General features: G+C 44.1%; 1 protein-coding gene across 2 annotated transcripts in view; it reads right to left on the reverse strand.

The window, feature by feature from the left end:
• The window catches only part of LOC125940397 (uncharacterized), a 33,857-nt gene that overhangs the window by 6,411 nt on the left and 3,881 nt on the right, over nucleotides 1–23,565 (reverse strand). The window contains exons 2-3 of one of the 2 annotated variants that reach the window (XR_007463614.1): nucleotides 22,101–22,341; nucleotides 16,631–17,357 (exon numbers count right to left, since the gene is read on the reverse strand). Coding sequence is in view for 1 of the 2 variants with exons in the window: in XM_049656501.1 (XP_049512458.1) it covers nucleotides 16,946–17,357; nucleotides 22,101–22,341 (653 nt within the window). In the remaining variant the exon portion in view is untranslated. Of the gene's footprint in view, nucleotides 1–16,069; nucleotides 17,358–22,100; nucleotides 22,342–23,565 lie in introns of those variants that run through there. The other variant, XM_049656501.1, reaches the window with a different exon arrangement.

The following is a 23,565-nucleotide window of genomic DNA, read 5'->3' on the forward strand; positions in this document are numbered from 1 at the left end:
ACATACATACATACCTTTCTTCAGATCGAGTTGTTGACTTTGTGTCATACCCTAGGTGCAAGCTTGGCGCCCAGTCCGGGTTCGTCAGATCCATTAAGTAGGATTGCCTGCCTGCAAGTATGAACGAGACTGCGTTTGCACAACAAAACAAGTTCCTTGAAAACTGACGCATTTCTAACAAGAATAGCCACTGGTTGCAGTAGCAAGAAGTCTAGCCATTACTTGAGGCCACAATTGCACGACAACCAGCTTTTACACAAAAATCACACAGTGTGCTAAGGGCTCTCGGGCAAAATAACTTCAAACAGCAGAATCAGCAGTACGACAGGCTTCGCTCGTTTCCGGAACAATTACGCCAGCATCATAAACACGAACAGGCATGATGTCATAGCATTAGTTAATTTCTGGGGTTTTACATGCCAAGACCACTTCGAGTTCTTGCTTTAGCGCAACTCAGTTTGAGTATGAAGGAAAAAAGGGAACAGGTGACAGAATACGATGCACCAACTTGCCCAATCTACAGTACTTCTGAACCACTTCGAGGCACGTCGCAGCGGGGGACTCCGGAATGATTCTGACCACCTGGGGTCTTTAACGTGCACCCAATACACGGTACACGGGCGTTTTGCGGTTCACCCCATCCCATCAAAATGCGGCTGGCGTGGCCGGGATTTCGTACCGCGAAATCGCGCTTAGCTGCGCAACGCTCTAGCCGCTAAGCCACCACGGCGGGTGTCTTGGCATTTAGTGCAACTCAGTTTGAGTGAAAGGGAACAGGAGAAGGCGGCAGAGTAGCAACCACCGTGTTGTCCTTTTACTACAGTTCACTACCTAAAGCAAGCCTTCAAACGTTATGCTAACCACATACGCTACAGCATTACTAGCATCGACCACGTGCAAGCCCTACCCTTCAAATTCGCGCTGCGCAATTTGTAGCAGAACGACAAATATGCACTCACCAGAAACGAAGTGCTCGCTGCAGACTTTGTAGTGGGTAGCGTCTGTATAATGTCACCCCGGTAGAGGCGACGAAACCATTCCGCTCGACGCTTCGTTGAGATCTCTAAGGTCTGGCTGCATTGCCAACGAACAACATTCGGCACAGAAAAAAAACTAAGCTTCTTCGTGTTCTCACCAGAGTCAGTTTTCCGCCGCGACTCGTTGTTGCATCCGAACACAGCGCAATTAACCATGATTAAAATGATTGCCGAGGTCCTTGAGATTGCAATGCCTGCTGCTGCACTTCAAAGCACCACGAAACGAAAGCATTCCCCCAAGGATATGGCGGCCGGAAGCGGAAAGCTCGCCGCGCCGGCCTGAGCCCTTCCGGTCATGCTGCACGGGATCACAGTGTTGCTTACGCGTGAATACCACCTATAGTAGCAAAAGAATGATTAGATACTTAGACCTGCTAAACAAATAGGCGGTTTACATAGCCCTATAACGCCATTACCTGCGGCTGTTTCTTTAAGGCATCTGCGCCTCTGTATCGTTAATTACTGCTATGATAAATAATATGGAAAACAATGTCACAGCTCTGAAAATTTTTTATTTCCAGTTACATATAATGACATTATAGATAGAACATTCAAATTCTGAGCTTGAGATGCTTTGCTGGCTTCCGCTTGGCAGCGTTTGACTTATTTATCCCTTTAACAAAAAAGTGAAGCCTCCTGGTTATGTAAAACCCAATAATGCGAGGTGTCAGCCTTTCACTGTGTTCTGCACAACCAATCATTTTTAGAGACGAAGTACCATGAATCATCTGTAACACGTCCATCACACTTTCCCGATGAACCTTATGAGCCGAGAAACAACTTGTAAAGATGCTCTCCAGGTGTGTGATGAAGCGGAACAGCTGAAGTGAAGGGTACAAGAGGCCCCCCTCATCCTTGTGCTGCACAAACACAGAGGCATTCAACAGGCGCCCCTGCTCTGCTGGAAGCAAGAGCTCGCTTATACAACGGGAGCATTTGCTTGGCAGCACGTACTTTCTTGCCACATAGCCTGAAATGTAGTAAGTGATCCTTGAATCACTTCTTTCCACGTGGTACTCGTGTTCATTGATTGCAGTTAACACAGGCACCGTTGGAGACACTGCATGGTCACCTATGGATGACTCCACTGTTCTTAAAAGCTTTCCCTTGGAAGTTTCCTCTTTGTCTGTAGTGTCAAGAAGAGAGCTGATGACGCACCCATCAGCATTTCCACCAACAACACTCTGAGCGAGATTGTAGAAAGAGAGACAATTCACTGTTAGCAATAACTGCTGCGGTGTTGGGTGGGTGTTGCAGCCTGATGACATTCTCACTATGCCGAAGAAGTTCTCAACTTTATCCTGGCTGAGGCGTGACGTCAGCAGGTATATGAATCCAACCTCTTTGCGTAAGTACTCAAGCATCTCCAGCGTACTTGTCAGTGTTACTCTAAGCCCTTCTGCAGTGGAATCACTCAGGAAATGTCCTTTATCGGTCTGGTGCTCCCATTTGTTCAGAAAATCAAGCATTTCTTTTATCCGTTCCGCAACAGAAGAGTTCGGTCTTAGAGCTTCTGCTGGGTACCTAGCAGTCATTATGCTGATGAGTGATTTCATTCTTGTAAAGAACTTCTCTGTTGCGCCTATGTTTCCCCACTTCCTCTCTAGTTGCGCCCGATAAAGGAAGAATGCCTGCAAAGGACCTTGCCGGAAGATTTGAAAGGCATAACTGGCTCTCATCTTCTCGAAATTGTTAGGTGCAACGTGAACATTATTTATGCCTGGCATCGCCCTTAAAGCAATTGCACTTGTGTCAAGCTTGAGAGCTTCTTTGACGAACTGTAAGGACACTTGTCCATCCGGCGTGTTTAAAGTTGTGTTGAGGAGTCTGTTCCGTACATTCTTCACTAGGTGAGGGAAATCAGAAAAAAAAATAGAGTGAGCGGCTGCTGTCTACTGGATGTTGCCTCTTGCAGACCACTTCTTTCACTGATGCTCTTATATTGAGCACCCTCCACATTTTTCTGTTCCACGAGGCTGCATCACACGTAACAAAATCAACGAGAAGACCAGCTTTCTCCGCAAGAATTGTGGCTTCAACAACAATTTTGGCTAACAACTCACCCTTACCCCGCAGGGGAGTCTGCGCAAGCAGGCGTTTGGTGAGTTGCGCCACCACGTACCCGAGCACACGAGGGTTGGACCCTCCCGTGCCCGCAGGGGCGTCTGCGTCAGCAGGCGTTTGGTGTGTTGCGACACCACGGACCCGAGCACATGGGGGTTGGACCCTCCCGCGTCTAACCGTGCGCGGGTTAGCCGTGTGCGGGGAAAAGGGGATCCTGGAGGTTGAGCCGAAGCCGGGAGTTTGGACCTTTATGGCCCCCCGGCGGAGGCAACAAACCTCTTTGGCCTCGGCTTCACGTAGACGGCACCCCCGGACTGACCCACCCGGGGGAAATCGGTAGTTGCCTTTTCCTGTCTCTCTCTCTCTCCCTCCAACCTTCGTCTTTCTCTCTTACTTTCCATCTCTCCTGTCCTCTCTTCACTTCGTTTTACTTCCTATTTTCCAGGCAGCAAGGGTTAACCTGGTGTAGTTTATCCATCCTTGGGTCTATTATATTATGTTATAGTGACTATGTACAGCTGGCGTCTGCATCTCCTTCGGGTCTTGTAGCGTCCCCTTGTTGGGCTCGGTGGTGGGTGGCTGGCATAGTTACCGAAATCATTGTTAGCTTATGGCTTTTTCTTCATTCCCCCGACTCCCTGATCGCTCTCACAAACGAGGGCGCACCGAAGATATTTTTGAATTCCATGGCAACAGATTGCAAATCTTCCCCCGATTTCATGTGATCCATTCTGATAAACCCGAAAAGACGGTGAGAATGATCTCACCCTTTCTTGTTTCGAAAAGTCTGACGAAAGCTCTTGGAGCAGGCTACAAAGCATCGAAAATGGCTAGCGGCGACCTCCTTTTGGAGCTCCGCGATGTGAAACAGCACGAAAAGCTTCCTAACCTAGTGTCATTCGGGGAGATCCCAGTGACAATATCCCCGCACCGAACTATGAACACCAGCCGTGGTGTTGTCTCCGACGATGACCTCATGGAACTGACAGAAGCTGAACTGTTGGAAGGCTGGAGCGAGCAAAACGTGATCACTGTTAAACGAATCATGCTAAGACGGGACGGCAAAGAGATCAAAACCAAGCATATAGTACTTACTTTTGGCTCAAGCATCCTGCCCGAGACAATCGAGGCAGGCTATGTAAAGCTACGGGTCAGACCCTATGTACCAAATCCTCTTCGTTGCTTCAAGTGCCAGCGTTTCGGCCACAGTTCCCAGAACTGCCGAGGCCGACAGACATGTGCTAAATGTAGTTCCGGTGACCATGCCTCTGAAACATGCGAAAACTCTCTCCACTGTGTGAACTGTGATGGCGAGCATGCCGCATACTCGCGGTCGTGCCCGTCCTGGAAAAAAGAAAAAGAAATTGTAACGATTAAAGTAAAGGAAAATCTAACGTTCAAGGAGGCACGCAGGCGGGTATCCTACCTGCCAAAGAACACCTTTGCCGAAGTGGCGCGTCAGGGGGCAGCGTCGCAACGGCTTCCGGCGGCTGTCCGGCCCGCACACAGTGAGCCGGCAGTGACGCCATCCGCCCCCCCCCCCCCCCCGTGGCTGCAGCTAACGCTGCTCCGCCAACTCACAAGAAGGGGCCATCAACCTCCGGGCTGGTGGCCTCAAGGGCCTCGTCCCTCGAAACGAGGCCTTCCCGTCAAAACAACCGCTCGCAAGAGCGCGTGTACAGCGCCTCGCAAGAGGCGATGGACACAACAACCGGCCAGACAGCGCCGCAAGCGCCAAAGGAGCCGCGAGAATCTCGCGATCGCTCCAAAAAAGAGAAAGCCCGCATCACAGGGCCCGACAAGGGCTCTGTAAGTTAAATTAGTCTCTTTTTTAAACACACAGCACAAAAAAGCACTTCCAACATGAATACACAAATAATACAATGGAACGTCAGAGGACTCCTACACAACCTCGATGACGTCAAAGAAATCCTACACAGGTTTAATCCTAAGGTGCTGTGTCAGAGAAAACCTACACAATCAAACTTTCTCCGGCAATACGCCATTTTTCGTAAAGACCGCGATGACACAGTCGTGTCTTCTGGTGGTGTGGCTATTGTAGTCGATAGAGGTATTGCCTGCCGGGAATTAAAACTTCATACGCCCCTAGAGGCAGTTGCTGTCCGAGGGGTGTTGTTTGACAAGCTGATCACTATCAGCTCTATATACATCCCTCCCAATTATCAGCTACATAAAACTGAATTTCAAAACTACATAAATGAACTTCTGGAGCCATACATAGTTCTCGGAGATTTCAATGCACATAACACCTTGTGGGGAGACTCGCGTTGTGATGGACGAGGTCGCCTAATTGAAAACTTCCTTTTTTCCTCGGGAGCATGTTTACTTAATAAGAAAGAGCCAACGTACTACAGCGTGGCGCATAATTCATACTCCTCCATAGATTTGAGTATCGTGTCGAGTACACTAATTCCGTACCTGCAGTGGTCCGTTCTGAAGAACCCCTTTGGGAGCGACCACTTTCCAATTATACTAAGCTTAACAAAACAAGATGGTTGCTCGCCACATGTCCCCCGATGGAAGGTTAACTCTGCTAACTGGCAACTTTTTAAAGAAATAACATATTTAGGCCGGGATGACATTGCCTCTCTTAACATAGACGATGCTGTGGCGTATATAACAGGTTTTATCACTGACGCTGCAGAAAGGTGCATACAACAAACTAATGGACTAGCTAATAAGCGTCGCCTGCCTTGGTGGAACGAGGAATGCCAAAAAGCACGTAAAAAGCAAACAAGGCCTGGGGATTGTTCCGCAACTCCCCAACAACCGAAAACTTGATTAATTTTAAACAAGCAAATCGCAGGGCAGGAGAACGCGCAGACGTGCTAAAAGAGAAGCTGGGAAAAGTACATCTCCAGCATAAACTCGTATACAGATGAACGAAAGTCTGGAATAGGGTAAATAAATTAATAGGTCGGGAGTCACATCCCCTACCCTTAGTAAATAGCCAAGGTGATAGCCTGGAAGACCAGGCGGATAGTCTAGGCAAACACTTCGAATATGTATCGAGTAAATCGCACTATACACAATCTTTCCTGAAGTTCAAAGAACGCGAAGAGCAGCAGCCCCTGAATCGCAAAGGTTCATCAAATGAGGCTTACAACCGACCATTCAGCTTAGCCGAACTTAAAGCATCTCTCGCTTGTTGCAACAACTCAGCGCCAGGTGGCGACCGTATCATCTACGAAATGATTAGGTACTTACACCCCGAAACACTGACAACACTCCTCTCTCTCTTTAATGCCATGTGGGCGGCTGGATATATTCCTTCCTTGTGGAAAGAAGCCATAGTCATCCCGATTCTTAAACAAGGCAAGGACCCGTCTTTAGCTAGCAGCTACAGGCCAATAACGCTAACAAGCTGCCTGTGCAAGTTGTATGAAAAAATGATAAACCGGCGCCTAATCTGTTTCCTAGAAAATGACAAAATACTAGATCCCTTCCAGTGTGGCTTCCGAGAAGGTAGGTCAACAATAGACCACCTTGTTCGCATCGAGGCAAACATCAGAGATGCGTTTATACATAAACAGTTTTTACTTTCGGTCTTTCTAGATCTAGAGAAAGCGTACGACACGACATGGCGCTTCGGGATTCTGCGAGATCTTTCCGCGATGGGGGTCCGTGGAAATATGTTAAACACAGTCGAAAGCTACTTGTCTAACCGGACGTTTCGCGTAAGAGTGGGCAATCTTTTATCTAGAACATTCACCCAGGAGGCTGGCGTGCCACAAGGGGGTGTGCTTAGTTGCACACTCTTTATTGTAAAAATGAACTCCCTGTATACAGTTCTTCCACGCAGCATGTTTTATTCTGTGTATGTCGATGATGTACAGATAGGTTTCAAATCATGCAACATTGCTATCTGCGAATGACAGGTACAGCTTGGATTAAACAAACTGTCTAAATGGGCTGATGTAAATGGATTTAAAATAAATGCAAAGAAAAGTACGTGCATACTTTTCTCAAACAAAAGAGGCATGACACCAGTGCCAAATCTCACGATTAATCAAGAGGAACTATCCGTGAGCAGTGAACATAAATTCCTGGGAATAATTCTAGACTCAAAGCTTACCTTTATCCCCCATCTTAAATATTTGAAGGCAAGGTGTCTGAAGACGATGAACCTTTTAAAAATTTTGTCGCGCGCAACATGGGGTAGTGACCGAAAATGTCTACTGAACTTGTACAACAGTCTTGTCCGCGCACGCCTTGATTACGGAGCTATAATTTATAATTCCGCAACGCCAAGTGCATTAAAAATTCTAGACCCCGTTCACCATCTGGGCATCCGCCTTGCGACCGGTGCTTTCCGAACAAGTCCGATCCACAGCCTCTACGTAGAGTCGAATCAGTGGTCACTTCATCTGCAGCGTTCATATAATAGTTTTACATATTTTCTTAGAGTACATGCGAACATTGAACATCCCTCTTATTCAAGCATAAACGACATGACCACTGCCACACTCTTCCAAAATCGACCGGCATCAAGAAAACCGTTCTCTTTGCGTGTGCGGAATCTTAGTGAGGAAATGGGTGTTCCGTTGCTTCAACACTGTCTTATGGCTCCAGCGAAACTGTTACCGCCGTGGCAATGGCAGCTCATAGAGTGTGACACATCATTCGTGGAGGTCACTAAGCACGCACCAGAGGCACATATCAAAATGCATTTCCTTGAACTCCAGTCCAAGTACACATGCACAGAGTTTTATACAGACGCTTCTAAGTCACGTGACGGGGTGTCGTATGCAGCCGTCGGCCCATCCTTCTCGGAATCCGGTGTACTCCACCCGGAAGCAAGTATCTTTACGGCTGAGGCCTATGCTTTATTGTCAGCTGTGAGGCATATAAGGAAATCTAAACTTCAAAAATCAATCATATTTACAGACTCTCTAAGTGTCGTAAACGCTTTAAAGTCAGCCTGTAAACAGAAAAATCCTATACTCATTGAGCTCTATTCCGTACTGTGTAGAGCGTATGTATCTAACCAGCATATCATTATATGCTGGGTGCCTGGCCATAGAAGCATTGAGGGTAATGTGCTAGCTGACCGATTGGCTACGTCAATAACATCGCACGCTACTAATCCTACAGCTGCTGTTTTTGCAACAGATTTGAAACATTTCTTCCGTAAAAATTGCGAAGCCATTGGCAACGTCTGTGGGATGCACAAACAAATAATAAGCTTCACTTGATTAAGCCACAGTTAGGTTTCTGGCCCTCCGCAACGAGAACACGGCGAACTGATGTCCTGTTCTGTCGTCTCAGAATAGGTCATACATTTGGCACCCATAGTTTTTTGTTGACCGGGGATGAACCACCAACCTGTGGTAGATGTGGTTTGAGGCTAACCGTCCTCCACGTTCTGCTGGAGTGTCGGGATGCCGAAGCAGATAGAAAAAAAAACATTTCCCTTTAGCTTACCGCTATCATGTCCCTCTGCATCCCAGTATGTTCCTTGGTGGTGAACCGCTGTTTAGCACTAAAGCAGTCCTCGCTTTCTTAAATGACGTGGTACTGCATGTTATAAGCCCAATAAATTCATAGCGCATCCTCTCTCCAGAGGATGCCGCTGTGATAGTAGTTTTGTATAAGCACATGCCTCCTGGCACTTGTGGTTCAAGGGCTCTGTTTAGGCAGTAGTGCTTCTTTCCAACTACTACATCTTAAATATTTTATATATCGTGTCATTCTTTCTCAGTGCATTCTTCATTTCATATTACACCTCATTAGTCATTGCCATGATTTTAGTGCATGTATATTTTACGCATTTTACAGCGATTATTTTTAGGCCCCTTTACAGCCACACTTCATCTACTTCTCATAATTCATCGTTCCACTGCACACTCACAAGCACTGGCATGGCGCTCTTTGGCCATAACTGGCCCTTGCGCCATAAAACACCACACATCATCATCATCATCATCATCATGGAAGAGTGGGCTAGTGGCAGAGCGCCCGCCTCCACAGCCGGAGGTACTGGATTTCGCTCTGACCACTGCCGGGTACCCATCGGTTCATCAAAAATGGACACACGCGTGCCCCCTGCCGGGCATACTGCTTTCTTCAGGAGTGGTACGCTTAGATACAGGGCCTGCACCTGTAATTACGGCGAAACACAGGCGAGTCACAGAACTTGGCACCGCTACTGCTCGAATCCTGGTAAACACCGCAAATCCACCGTTTTCTTTTTTAAATGGTTAGAGATGTAGCACAACATGGTACTCGGTTGTATATACGTGTTTTCATCTCGAGAGGGGGTCTGTAAAGATTTGCGAAATCTCTCTTGGTTCCCATTGTCCCACCACAGCTTTAGTGAGACAGTCGAGCATCCCCGCAACTTTCGAAGCCAGATGAGTACCACCGCCGGGTATCTACCGGTTAGATAGATGGAAGCGCGCTCCCGGCCCTATGTTCAGCTACTGCAGGAGTTCCACACGTCTGGCAGGAAATCCACCTGATAGAAAGTTCGAGGCCTGGCACCGCTAGACTCTTTGAAATATAGCACCAGTGGTTCACAGTACCACTGCTGCTACCTTACTGCTTTTGATCATCATTATAAGCGGGTAGTCGTGTTTTGACTGTATTCACACATTGCTGCTTGCCATAAAACCATAATGTTCTATTCAGCTTTTATTGTAGTATAGTGCAGTTTATTGCTTGTGCATCGCATTTCGAAGCAGTGCTTGTGAAACAATGCTATATTGGTTGCACATAATGGAGCCTTTTTAAATATATTACGCATAACTACGGCGGTGTTTGTGCTCAAATATGCTTTCTGCTGCTACTTTCTATATAAGAATGGCAGAGGCGTCGCAGCTACTGTGTACAAAGTAATTTGACCAGTTTTATTTGCGAGGAAAGGGGCAAATCCATCAAAACATGCGACTCACCAAGACATTACACTCATACTCGTCAATTCTGCTAGTTCATTTGATAGCAGTGCTACATTAAAAAAAGCTCCGGCAATCTGTGTTGGCAATGTGTCTTGCAAAACGCTCACCTTGATTTTACTTTGCTGCCGTCATAAACATAAATAAAATTTTCAAACTAAGATTAGGTAACTGTTGCATTTAATGATAGTGATCAATTAGTGATCATTCTAAGATACCGTTTCCCTCATCTGGTAATGAGAAAATGGTACCGCGGACTATAACGCTGAAGTTTCAACTAGTATTTTTCAGAATATAGGCCCACAAGTGGTGCAGGAGACCTGGGCCATTGCCCGGAAATGGCAACAAACTCGCGTTTGGGATTCTAGTCCTAAGAAGGTGCTAGAAAATATGGAGATAAGGTTGGCAACTTTTGTAGAATCTTTACTCACAGTAGAGAAATTCCACAAATGTGCCGCGATGCTAACCAGTAAATATAGCGTTAACGGTCGCGTTAAATCGGGGCGGATTATTTGCGTTAAGGTTAAGCTTAAAATCACGGACAGAGAAAAAGCATACAGGATAGGTAGGGTTGAGAAAAATTCAACCATGTAATTCTATTGGAGAGCACGAAAGGATGAAAAAGCGAGAAGCCTTATGATCATTCCAACTGTTAAATGCGAGAATGCGTTGCTATGGCAGAAAATTTGTTGATAACGACTAGTGATCCTCAGCGTGCACAAATATCTCAGGTATTATTCAGCTTGTTTTCTTAGCATGTCGGCTGATCTATTCAGACATAAATAAGGCCGAATAACCCTGTCGAATGACTTGCATTTTGAAGATAGTCGGGAAATCACGTATGAACTGGCTGTAGAAAATGATAATAGGTCGCTGGAGTCGTGAAGAAGGACATTGTCGTTAGAGCGTAAGCAGGCTAGGCGTTTCCTGCACACCTCACGCTCCTTGCTAATTGGGGCGGCGGCTATGTTGTCGTCTCAGAGTACGTCGATAATTTCTGATGGCGAACTGCTGGACAAACTGGGTGCGGCAGTGGCGGAATAATCTTACAAGTATCTGTTTGCTCACGTGACTATAAAGAGCATTCCGTAGTGAAGGAAAATAAGCAAAAGCTGCAATCGGATAACCGCGGCAAGCAGAATAAGTCCAATACGGCATCGCTGTGGCGTTTGACACCTACTTTCGCAGCTAGTAATTTCGATTTTGTGGTTTAACGTTCCCACGAACTGTACAGTGTGCTATGAGAGACTCTGTAAGCTAAGGGAGGACTCCAGATTATGTTGTGAAGACGTGGGGTTCTTTATACGGCACCCAAAGCAGGATGGCGACTATCGAATTCCATAGCGGAGCATCTGTGTGGGTGCTTAGCTGCCACTGGATCAGGCATGAGTAAATCTTGAAAAATTACTCATAACGTACAGCTATATGCATTGCTTAGATAAATAAAATAACGAAAACAGACGCGCTGACAACCGCGTGCATACCCACACATGCAGACACAGATACGTCTATCACACACCGCGCTGTGTGTAGTGGACGCTGCGTGTAGTGCACTGCACGGAATGCAGCAAAACTGTTAGTCAGAACAATAATTCATTTCACGACACCTGTCTTCAGTCGACATTGCTCAAGACACTCTAGCAAAACACTGGCTGCCTCCGTTCTGCAGTTGCCTCAATCCTCCGAACGACGATACGTAGAATGGGATTCCTAAATCATATTAAAATTTTATTGTATGACACCACAGCATTCGAATTTCTCAATTATACTTGGGTATAAGAAATATTCGCACAAATGTCTCGTCTGTGGGAATGAATTTTCATCCCATGATTTCCTATAACCTCAGTGACTCTGTGTGTCTTCTTGAATTTTTCAGTGCTGTGCATCGTGTGTCCTAAGATTCACAATGCTTCATAGAATGTATCCAAACTACAGATACTGATACACATCTCGTGGAATATATTATGATACAGATACAAGATACCTGAAGAGTATATTAGGATAGTATCTAAGATGCATGTTTCTTCGATACTGCCCAGCGCTGGCAGGGAGCATGTTATGAGAGATGGGCAGGGAAAGCTTTTTCGAGTGTTACCCGATACAGGGCTTTCCACGAAATTACTTTTGCGAGTGTTTGAAATGTTCCGCAGACATTATAAATAACTTTTTGTAGTATCCTGGAAAAGACAAATGGCGTACCTAGTTCGCTTTTGGTTCGCTTTTGGCTCACTTTAATGTTTTCTAGAAAGCTTAGCGTTTGGGGCTAACTAAAATATTTGTAGATAATTACCACTCGTTCCTTTCTTTCAATAGTAAGTCTCTATAAAAAAGAGCGTAAAATTCTTCTCCCCGGGTCTTCAGCATAGCTAGATAAATTGCGAGCAGGTTAGTGCGATCTGCACGAGCACATCCCAAATGACGGTAACAAGCAGAAGACTTAAAGGCGTGACATATTTTCGTTTCTGTCGATCATTTCGCCTACTTTCACGACAAGGCGCTATCAGTACCTCAAGTCGATCAATTATCCTCCTGCAGGTTTAGTACTTTCATTAAAAGCGACAAATCGCTTGGCTGCATGAAAACAAAGCCTAATTGCCACTTATCAATCACGTTCCCTCGCATCAGTGTGGCCTTCACCGACGCGGCAGTTACATGTGACGGTAAATGTACGGCCATGTGCCTACCCAACACATTTACATTTTTCATGAAAGAAGGAACAGAAGATCGGCATCCCTGATGTCATTTGACAGCTTTAGTTTCACGTACGTGTGACCGCTGCATTCGTAAGAGCATTTGTGAGCGAAACGAGCATGCACGGAGGATAAAGAACATTCGATAGTCTCGCGTAATCACGCTATATAAGTGCGCTATAGCTATGCTCCCTACGTACGTGACGGGATCTACGTACGACTCGCAGAACAAGCTGATGCCTCCCTCCAATTTATCAAGTGGACCTCGTCTTCTTCACACAAGAGCACTCACCTAGAGCACGCGACAATTATCGATGAAGTTGAGAGCCACATCAGAGCACGATACCATGCAAGCATCACAATTTAGGCAGGTGCAAATGTGAAGTTCGCACATTTATCTAGCGTATAACATTGACTCAAGATCGTCTAGGAGAAACTTAGACTGCGGTAGCTTTTACGTCTGCTGACGGAAGGAGCAAGTGAGCACAGGAAGCAACCACCGCACATTCGTAAGATCTCCGCCAAACAACATTTGAGTGCGCGTAACCATAAGTTTTGCTAGCGTGCAGCGCATAACGCGCGCAGCAAAACGTTTGTGTGTGAAAAGTTTCCACCCGCCTCAAAAAAAAAAAAAAAATCTACTGAAGTAGCCCTAGGCTTGTCGAACATCTGCACAAGTACACATACACACTAATTCCTTCTGTGGCAATAAACTAGACAAAATTCATAGCTTCTTGAAAAATACGCAAGCTTCATCATGACTTTTGTGTCAGTATTCATCTACAGTGAATGCAAGGACGCTGTTATCTGCCATTTCACTTCAAGAGAAAGAGCTAAGTTAAAGGGACGTTGAACCACCCCTCGGGCTGGGTGAAATAATTTAGTCCACGGTTAGCATACGCTGCTGTGAACATCTCAGCCAAGGTTTGCTCGCCAGCAAAACTTGGCTGAAATGTTGGCACCGTGGCCGCCGCGGGGTGCGGCCACGAGTGTACTGGCTACGCGCACGGCTGCTCAGCGAGGACAACCGCGTTTCGCTTAAGTTTAGCCCGTAGTATGCACCAAAATCGGAAGCCATGGCGTTTACGTTAACATCCAAAATGAAATTTGAACTGCGCGCCACGGTTACTTTTCTAAGACAAAGCGTTGTGGCCAGCCCCACTCCGCCGTAGCCTTCGCAGTGCAAGGCATTGAAGAAGGAATCAATGTTTGATTGCCAGTAACTTCGCTTCTGCTGTACGCATTGAAGTACTTGTTGCAGAAAATATTTCTGAATGCGCCTATTTTCAATTGAAATACCCTTCTCCACTTCGATAAAAACTGGTTCAGGGCCCCTTTCACAACACATCTGGAACACATCCACCCGCATCACCATGTGTGGACGCATTAGTGTTATTGTTGGCAGTACTAATTCTCATTTTTTTGAGTATTCCAACTTATATTCTGTCACGATACAGTTCCTGTTATTAAATCGTGGCCCGCTTCCTCAGCCTGCAACCTCATAATGAGGTGGAAGTTTTCGTGAGGAGGGTCACGGTTGGACTAGTCGTCACCCTTGCGACGCTACCCGTCTCAAATGAACAACCCTGTACTAAGATGTCGATGAGTACCACCAGCTGTGGACTTGCCCAGGCACAGTACTTATTCACGAGCTCTGGATTGACCCATCTTGCTGCATCATTGGCTAACATATTTCCTCCAGCATGTAAATTGTACATAACTCACTTCGAATGTACCTGACTTCCTTCATAATCAATGGCTGCACCCACCAAACGTATGATGCGCATGTAAACCTTAAATTTTATGGATCATTACAGTATTTGCTGTAAATTACAGTATTCGCAGTATTCAGTATGTAGAAAGTATGTCTGCCCTGCTGGGAGAATTAGTACAAGTCCCACTTAATTAGCCCAACTTTCCGAGATATAGAGGGACATTATGGTTGATCAGCGTTCAAAGTTTCAAGTGTGTCCGCTGAATGCCAGAACTAACAAATTATTTATGGACGTGGCCACAAACGTTATGCAGCCGTCATATACAATGTTTCTAAATGTTCTGAGAAAAGTTAACTTGGCATTGAGTTCATAATTCATGAAAATAAAAAGAAAGTGAGAGGGCTGTAGTGATGTGCGGCAAAGGTTAGGCGATTGTTTTTGAAGATAAGAAAAAAATAATTTCAAACAAAATGTAAATTTCAAACCGCACATGCTCCGCGCAGGAGACGTGTTCTGAATCGGACTGGCGAAAGTATTGATAAGAGAAATCGAATTCTCTGATGTGAAAAAACCGTGGTGGTTCACTCACGCACGTGCGGTCTTTAGTTTTAATGTTTTATGCGTCTGCCATTCATCAGATCAGTCTAGACAATATAAAAAATGGCTTTAGTTGCAGAACGCGAAGGAGAAAGTTTATCCCATTGTTACTCTTACTCCGAGTCGTCGCTATCGGAGCCCAGCTGAATCTGCCTTCTTAGGCACGTGGTTCAAACGATTCCGATCATCCTCCAGTACAAAAGCCGCGGAAAACTACAGCCATTGAAAGAACCGGGTGCATAACCTGGTTCACAGCGCTCTTCATAAGTAAATCCTTTAACATGTCTACCAATTCATTTTCGTCTCAAAAGAATGCTATCCGCATACTTGTACAGACATCGTTTGACTGGTCCAAGAAATTTTTACCGTGCGTTGCCGAATCGAAACTTCGCATAACCCGTCAGATTGCGCGCGCGTTTCGAACAGCTGCAATTTGATCGGTTACACAGGTGTAAAAATTGTAGATTTTAGAACCTAATCGAATAAAGTTATGCGAGAAGTGAATTGAATCAAATAAGGAATGTTTATCGCAATGACTGCGCATAATCTACAGCCCTTTTGTTCCATTATTACTAAACAATCTTCACATTTTATTATTCTTCGGTATGCTTATTGAAACTAAAATTCAGCAGCAGGAAACAAGCGTAAGATGCTTCTGAATCTTGTAAAATGCTGCAAAAGTATCACGTGCATATTCCAGCGCGTGATTGCTCGCTCTTTACCCAATTAGTTGTATTCCTTACAGTACATAAACGAGAATATTCCGTTGTTAAAATACAACAAGCGTACCAGGCCAAGCAATGATATCTAAATTAGTGATGATTGGAGACAATAGTAACAACAGTGACACTAACACACGCGTATTTCGCCACTGGACAGGTATCTGATGCATGTTTTTTACCTGAATGAGACTGCGCGTACATGAAAAGAAAGTTATTGGAACAAGGTACTCTAATATTTTCTGCGAAATCTTACGTTTACACAGACATAGTTGTGTAGAAAGAAGCTTAAACACGATTGTACATATAAAATGCAAAATGTTTATTGGTGACTTGATGAAAAATACAAATTATGTTCCAGCCATGAATATCGCACTTTCGCGAAGAGACCAGCGATGAGCATATTCGGAGCGCTATAACGGTATTTCAAGGCACCCGAAGGGCACAAATTACTTATGTTCTAAATAAACTCAGATGGTACAAAAACTAACTAATGTAAATATACTGTGACGTGATACTGCAAGGCGCCTTGTGTACATATACGTTAAGTATATGCATGAAATAATTAAAATAGCTAGCCTATTGAATGGATGCGTACATATGAAAATAAAACAGCACTAGTCCTTACTGCATAAAATAATTTATGCAGTAAGTTTAATGCTATAAAGCCTGAAGCACGCTCTTGATGAATAGAACCGTGTGCTCCAAAAGCGGAGTCGTGTCTTTTAGTGCACAATAAATATATTTTGGTAAAAGCTAGATTACCATTCTTACTAAAAACCGAAGCGCGACGAGTAGGACTTATTCACGGAATGCAGACGTTTAGCGACATTGATAAGCATTTCCTGTGACCTGCGAAATTAATTCCGCTACTTGCTAGCTACTACTTGCAACTTGTCTCTTAAAATCACCAGTGGCATGTGCGCTTTTTCTACGCGTCTTAACCTACAAGGCTCCGCCTTTCCACACATGAAGCTACAACTCCAGCCGTCAATGCTTCCTGGAAACTAGACCACATACATATCACTATGCAAGCTTAACCCTTGAGAGCGGCGCGCATCCTTTGACGCACTTGGATACCTTCAAGCGACCTTTTATCGGCCACATTTTCGGTCGTAAGAGAGGGACGCACTTTACTAAACTCGCACTGATGCTTTTCCCAATTGGGTATACACGTGTTGCTAAACAATCACTGTCGTACGACGCTCGCTAGGCCAACTGTGTTGACTGAGAATGGGGTTCCTGCCCCATAACTACTTGTAGAGTGGATATGTGGTAGTGAATGGTGCGAGTAGCGCAATAAGTAACCTCAACTAGGAATGGCCTTTGGGCGCTGTTGGAGCCTGCCAGTTCACGAACAGTTAAGTGCGTCGGCGTTATGCTTCGCTGGAGGCTAAGCGCTGTCCTTGCGACGTGGCCACTGTCGCCGGTACAATGCAAAAAAGGCGCGCACGATGCGTCGACGCAAAATTTCAGCTTCGTTTCCCTCTTGCGGCTAAGACCGACGATCTTCGAGACCGCTCGGCTTGTTCTTGGCTCGGAAGTGGTGTTGTGAACACATAGAACCACCTTGTCGAGGAAGGGCGTTTCTTTGACGACCTTAATGAGTCTTGGCAGGTTTCTGAAAACAGGCCAGACATTCACGCGTATTAGTCCGGCGACCTCTTATTTACTGATGTACTTATTTATTGACTTAGCACTGTTGTAGACACAGGGATGGCTATAGTATGGCAAGGAAAATGCAGAGAGCATTCTGCCTGGCGTACGCTGTGTTAACCATACATGCATCAACAGCGAAGTAATGCAAGATACTGGAGATTTTCGTATATTTTCCAAGCAAGGCAGGGTAGGCCAAATACAGAAACTCATGTAACAAATATAACAAACATAAACACGGTAATGCAAGTACAAAATGAGCAAGACATGAAAAATCTACATAAAATGAAACATCTGAAATATACAGAAATATAATAACAGAACTTACCAGCATAAGCTCACTTCCCTAAAAAGGAAATACCCTTTTATAACATATCTGAAGCTATTCACTGATCTGGAGTTTGGCACAAGCGCACTACGTCTCAAGGTCAAGCATGTATTTTGAAGAAACAGGTGCCAAAAAAAAACTGCGGGAAGCAATAATGATAATGATGCAGGTGCTCTCCTTCGCCCTCTCTCGTACAAAGCAGACGCGTCTAATTCCGCCCGCACGTGTGTGTGGCGGTATGTGACAACGTTCTCATCACGCTGATTTTTCCTCCGTTCTATGTAGATGGTTCGTGTGTACTACACGCAACTAAAAAGAAGCTCGAAACATCACATAAAAAGTGTTCTTTCTGGGGTGTTAAGTACATATAAAGCGTGAAAACCTCTAACATACAGCTCTCCGACATAAACAACTAATTTGCGAGTAAGCCATTTGAAAAACCATTGTCAACGTTGAAGAATTTACGTAAGCTGTAAATTAATACATCTACCTTGACAGATTTAGGTGGCCTAACATATGCAGTTCACTTAACTGCAATATTAAGCTTTGGTACTGAGCTAGGCGTATGCAAAAATTGTGCTTCTGTTTTTTTATATTAACTGATTTGTGGCACTTTTTTCAATTGCAGCCACAAATCAAAATTATGCTTCGAATAGTCATAGCATTTGACTGTTGCACTCACATGCAACAAATTCTAATCAAAATGATCCAACAGTGTTCTCATAAAGGCATTTCTATGTCCTACGTGGATTTGTGTCGTGAAATCGGAGTACCCTCCGAGCAAAAGCATTCTCTTAACTTAGCTAAACGTGGCCATACATGCATCCACTCGCTATGCAGTTAGCAATAAAGTTCTTTGACTCCAAGCTTCCTCAAGCAGTAGGAATCAAGAAGAGGGAGCATACGGGAATATCTAAGGAAATATCTATAAACACTTCACAACTACCCCAATTCTCCGCAAGAAAAGTGGAACAATACACATCAAGAACGGGAGAAGGTAAGGACATAATCTCTCTAATAGTATTAACTACGTGTTTTGAAATATTCAAGCTATTAGGGTAGGTGGGATTGGGAGTGAGTATTAACGACAAATATCGCCGCAACTTATAGGAGTAGCCCAGGATAAGTCATTTGAGAGAAACCCCTAGGTATTTGTAATTTCTAAGTGTTCACTGTCAGTACCATCAGAGCAATAATGAAATAGACTAACGGATTTCTCCCTGGCTACTCTTAAGATAAACAATTTTCTCATTATTCAACTTCCTATCCCAGGACTGACACCGCTGGCTAACGTTATCGGTACATTCCTTTGGTACTTCATGTTCCTTTAAAGCAGCTGTTGTTTTAAATATGGAATATTCTGGAAAAAAGCTTTATTGAATCTGAGGAGAACACACCTGCTGGATCATTACTGCAAATAAAAAAAACATTCAGAGCCCTTCTACTACTGTGAAGATGGAAGCCAGCGAAGCTGTGACTATGTTGGGTCGGCCGTAGTGAATATTGCTATAGTGACTTTACATATAATTATTGAATATATTGAGCGTCTTCGGCATGTTCGTCAAAGAGCAAGGACACCGGCATCTTGTTGTCGCCCTGCGCGAGGGGCAAGTAGCGCGTTTGCTGCGCAAAGTCCGCCCCATCGTCATAGATTAGTGTATGAGCTACAGCGTTCATAGCCGCGGCACACTGCACGGAATCGTCACGATCCTGTGAGGTATCTCCCGCTCCTGCTGTCGGTGGTTCATGCCCATATACCCAACGCAGGTATGAGGCACATATGATTTATTTCCTACCTACCTACCTTCCTTCCTACTGCCTACCTGGCTACCTTCCTACATTCCCCATTTCGTACATTCCCCACTCCCTTCCTTTCTTCCTTCCTTCCTTCGTTCTTTATTTCTGGTCCCTAGCTATTGCGTCGCGATTATCGGTAATGGCGACGCAACTGACGAGCATGTGATGTTATTGATGTCATGACCTATCAGTCATTTTAGTGATCCGTTTTGACACCTGTGCTAAGGCACAATAGGCGGGAAACCGCCACGTACAAGGAGCAAAACCACCGCGCTTATGGAGCCGAAATTGTTGTACACGCCGGTCGGTCAACGGTCGCGATCTGCGCGTGCCGAGAACATGCTCGTGCTCGGCACGGCATCCAACGGCACGAGCGCAAGCCGAGGGGCGCCAATGAGCCATCTGCGCAAGAAGACGACCACGCTCGAGTCAATGCTGATGATGATACTTTTTTCTACACGGGAACACGATCCTGGGGAACCTAGCCCTTAACATCTTCGCTGAAAAAAAGCCAGCGATATTACACACGGCCTTGCGGCACACAGGACGCTACACCAAACGGATGGAAATGACAACCATTATTATCAACAAATTGTTCAGTTCCTTAGTTAAATTCGCAGTAATCCAATGCATTATATTATTCAGATGTGCAAGTAAATCAAGTACGTAAATGTGTCATGATGTACTGCTTTATAGATTGCTTTACGAAAATAGAGGGAAGAATCGACCACTTGACCTCGTGTCTCTAGAATCATCAACATTTAATGTATGATTGTTACAAATTGTGGTATTATAAACAATCCATCAGGAAAACCGCGTTGATGCTGCTACAATCTGTTTTTTGCTTAGCAAGGATCTTATTTCACGAGATATACCATCCACCAACAACCTGCAGCAGGAGGATGTAATGGAGACTGGCCTGTAGTTTGGCACCATCAGTGTATCCCCTTTTTTTGTAGGCCTAAACGACATGCTTTATTTCAGTCAAGTGTCTCTTCGCCCGAGTTCAAAGATACTTTAAAAAAATTAGTCAAGAGCCCAGATATCTGCAAGAAAAGTTATTTGAAAATGCATTGAGCAGATCTGGACCAGAACTTCTTTTCCGTTGAGTCTCCATAGCAATGATAAAACATCATCTGGCGTAATCAACGGCACAGTACCAGTATCTATAATCCGTATATGCTCTTCATGAAGAACACATTTAGTTAAAAAACTTAAAGTTATTAACGAAAAGATCAGCAATTTCAAAATCCATGATAGTCTTGCCTTCTAGTACAATCATTATTCACTAGGTTTATATCTCATAAACCTCGTAAGTGTAACAATATGATAATGTGCGTTAGCTTTAATTAGTCTGCTTGAAAGAACATTTGCTGTGTCTCGCGTTTGATTTCGTGATGAGTGCAGTTTGCGTACGTGCTTCAACTTCCGCTTTACAATATTATTGTTCCTAGTAACCAAGAAATTCGAACGACTGGTTTGCACTTCTGTACAAGGAATAAAACGCTCAAATATACAAAATGTGGAGCACAATATTAAAACACATCCACATACGCAAACATTCCCAAAGGATCGGCTTCATGTTCAGTACCAATATAAATAATGTCATTGTCACTGGAGCGAGCTAAATCTTTATCATAAACAACTCTTTCTTATAACGCATTATCGTTCCAGTGGACCAATAGATATCTTACAAAATAATGCATTACATTACATACACATTAAAAAAGGTAACATTAAATAGCCTGGCAAGAGAACAAGAATTCATTATTGGCCCCCAGCCTGCAGTATCTGTGCAAATAAGGGTACGTTTATCTAGGATACTTGCTCACAATGGATACTGATTAGGATAAGGACATTTTCAGAAGAATAAACATGTGTTGGAGCGCATGCGGACCAAATTGTGACCAGAAGCATACCGCTAACATTGAAAAGGAAAGTGTATCATCATAGCAATCAAGCGATGCTAGTACATGGGGCAGAAGCATGGAGGCCAACAAAGAAGCTTGAAAACAAAACGTATTTGAACGTATTTATTCTCATTATTGTATGAACGAACTCCCTCCTGCCTGTGCCACATGTTGGCCTGCAGTATTCTGTATATAAATAAAATAAAATAAAGACCACACAACAAATGACGGAAAAAACAATGCTAGGCGTAACGTTAAGAGATGAAGGCTGCGGTGTGGACTAGAGCGAATGGGAATAGCCGATATTTTAGCTGACACTAGGACAAAAAATGCGATCCAAAGGCATTGTAATGCGTAGGGCAGATAACGGTTAATGTTCTGCATAATGCCAAGGGAAGGGAAGCGCAGTCGAGGACGCCAGCGAACTAAATGGTGTGATGAAGTTGGGAAATTTGCAGGCATAACTTCGAGTCAGATAGCGGAAGAGAAAGTTATTGGAGACACGGCGGCATAGGCTTTCAACCTGCAGTGGACATAAAAATTGGCTGAATATGACTCCTAAGTTCAATGCATGTACAATGCACCAAATTAAAGATTCGAAACTTGGAGACCACGGCAATAATGCAGGCTACACTGTTTCATCGGGTACTGCGTGAACTCTATAAAAACGTACATTCCTGGCAGGCCTTCATCCATGATTTGGGAAAGGTAGAAAGGGATCCCATACATTCTGGACGGTTCGCGCATTGCAGCAGTCTGGAGGTCAACAATGACACAACCCTCTTGGATCTGGAATGATCGGTAGAAAGGCCGGGTAGACATTGACGACATCCAGATATTGAATTGCACCTGGCGAATGCAACCGTGCACTCGTAGAATCAGCATCACGAAGGCCTCCCACTCGGCGAGGTGCTCTGCGAATAAGTAAGCACTCTAAATTACTGCCCTCTTCAGTTATAGTACGGAAGCCTAGTATAATGTTACGTTGAATTGCATCTAATAAAAAAAGAAATATATATTGTTATGCAACTATTGTACTTCCGGAGCAGTTAAAGAGGGCAAAGGTCGCTGCAGCACATAAAGGCGGTAATGTCAATACTTTAGCAAACTATCTACCTATATCTGTACTTCCAACAATATCAAACATATTTGAAGGAGTAATTTACGATAGACTTGCATCCCTTTTTGATAAACATCAAATAATAACAAATTCAATAGGGGTTTATAAAAAATAAGTCAACAGAACAAGCTCTATTGTACATCAAGGATAAGATAATCGACCATATTAAAAAGAAAAAAAATATACTTTTGGGCTATTTCTTGATCTTCAAAAAGCATTTGACTCCACACAATTCCAACTCTTACTTCATAAATTGTCGAGGTATGGAGTGCATGGAGTCGCACTTCAACTCTTCAAAATTTACCTTGAAGATTGTTATCAATTCGTACAAATTAATAGCACAATGTCTACAAAGATAAAGTTAAACCAAGAAGTCCCCCAAGGGTACATACTGGGGCCACTATTGTTCCTTGCTTATATAAATGAAACTGTAGAATTAACTAATTCCCCTGCACTTAATATGTAGGCTGATACAAACGTTTTCTTTTCATGAAGCAATTCAGTATCACTTGAAGCCAGTGTAAATAACTATCTAAGACATCTTTCAATAAGGTTAAGGCAAAATAAGGTACGCATAAATGCCAGAAAAACAACCTATATGATAACCCAACCTATAAACAAGCCTATAAGTAAAATAAGTGTGAAACTTGAAGTAAATTGTATTACACACGTCAGGAAATAAAAATTTCTTGGTGTGTGGTTTCACGAGCAATTAAACTTGAACACACACGTAAACCACCTGATTACCGCATTCGCGCGAATAGTTGGTTGTTTCCACAAAACAGTACACTTAATCCCACTAGGGTTACAACTATATATGTACTATGCACTCATTCACTCTAAGGTAACTTATGGGATATTAGTCTGGGGAGCGACATCGCAAAGAAATTACCATAAACTTATTGCTATTCAAAAGAAAATATTGCGTTGATTCGAAATGTACAAGGGAAAATTACAAGACCTGCCAACTGCTCCACTGTTCATAAAACACTCCATGCTCAGGGTGAATCAGTTGTAC

This window comes from Dermacentor silvarum, chromosome 9, assembly GCF_013339745.2.
Source record: "Dermacentor silvarum isolate Dsil-2018 chromosome 9, BIME_Dsil_1.4, whole genome shotgun sequence".
In the NCBI taxonomy this organism is placed as follows: Eukaryota; Metazoa; Arthropoda; class Arachnida; order Ixodida; family Ixodidae; genus Dermacentor; species Dermacentor silvarum.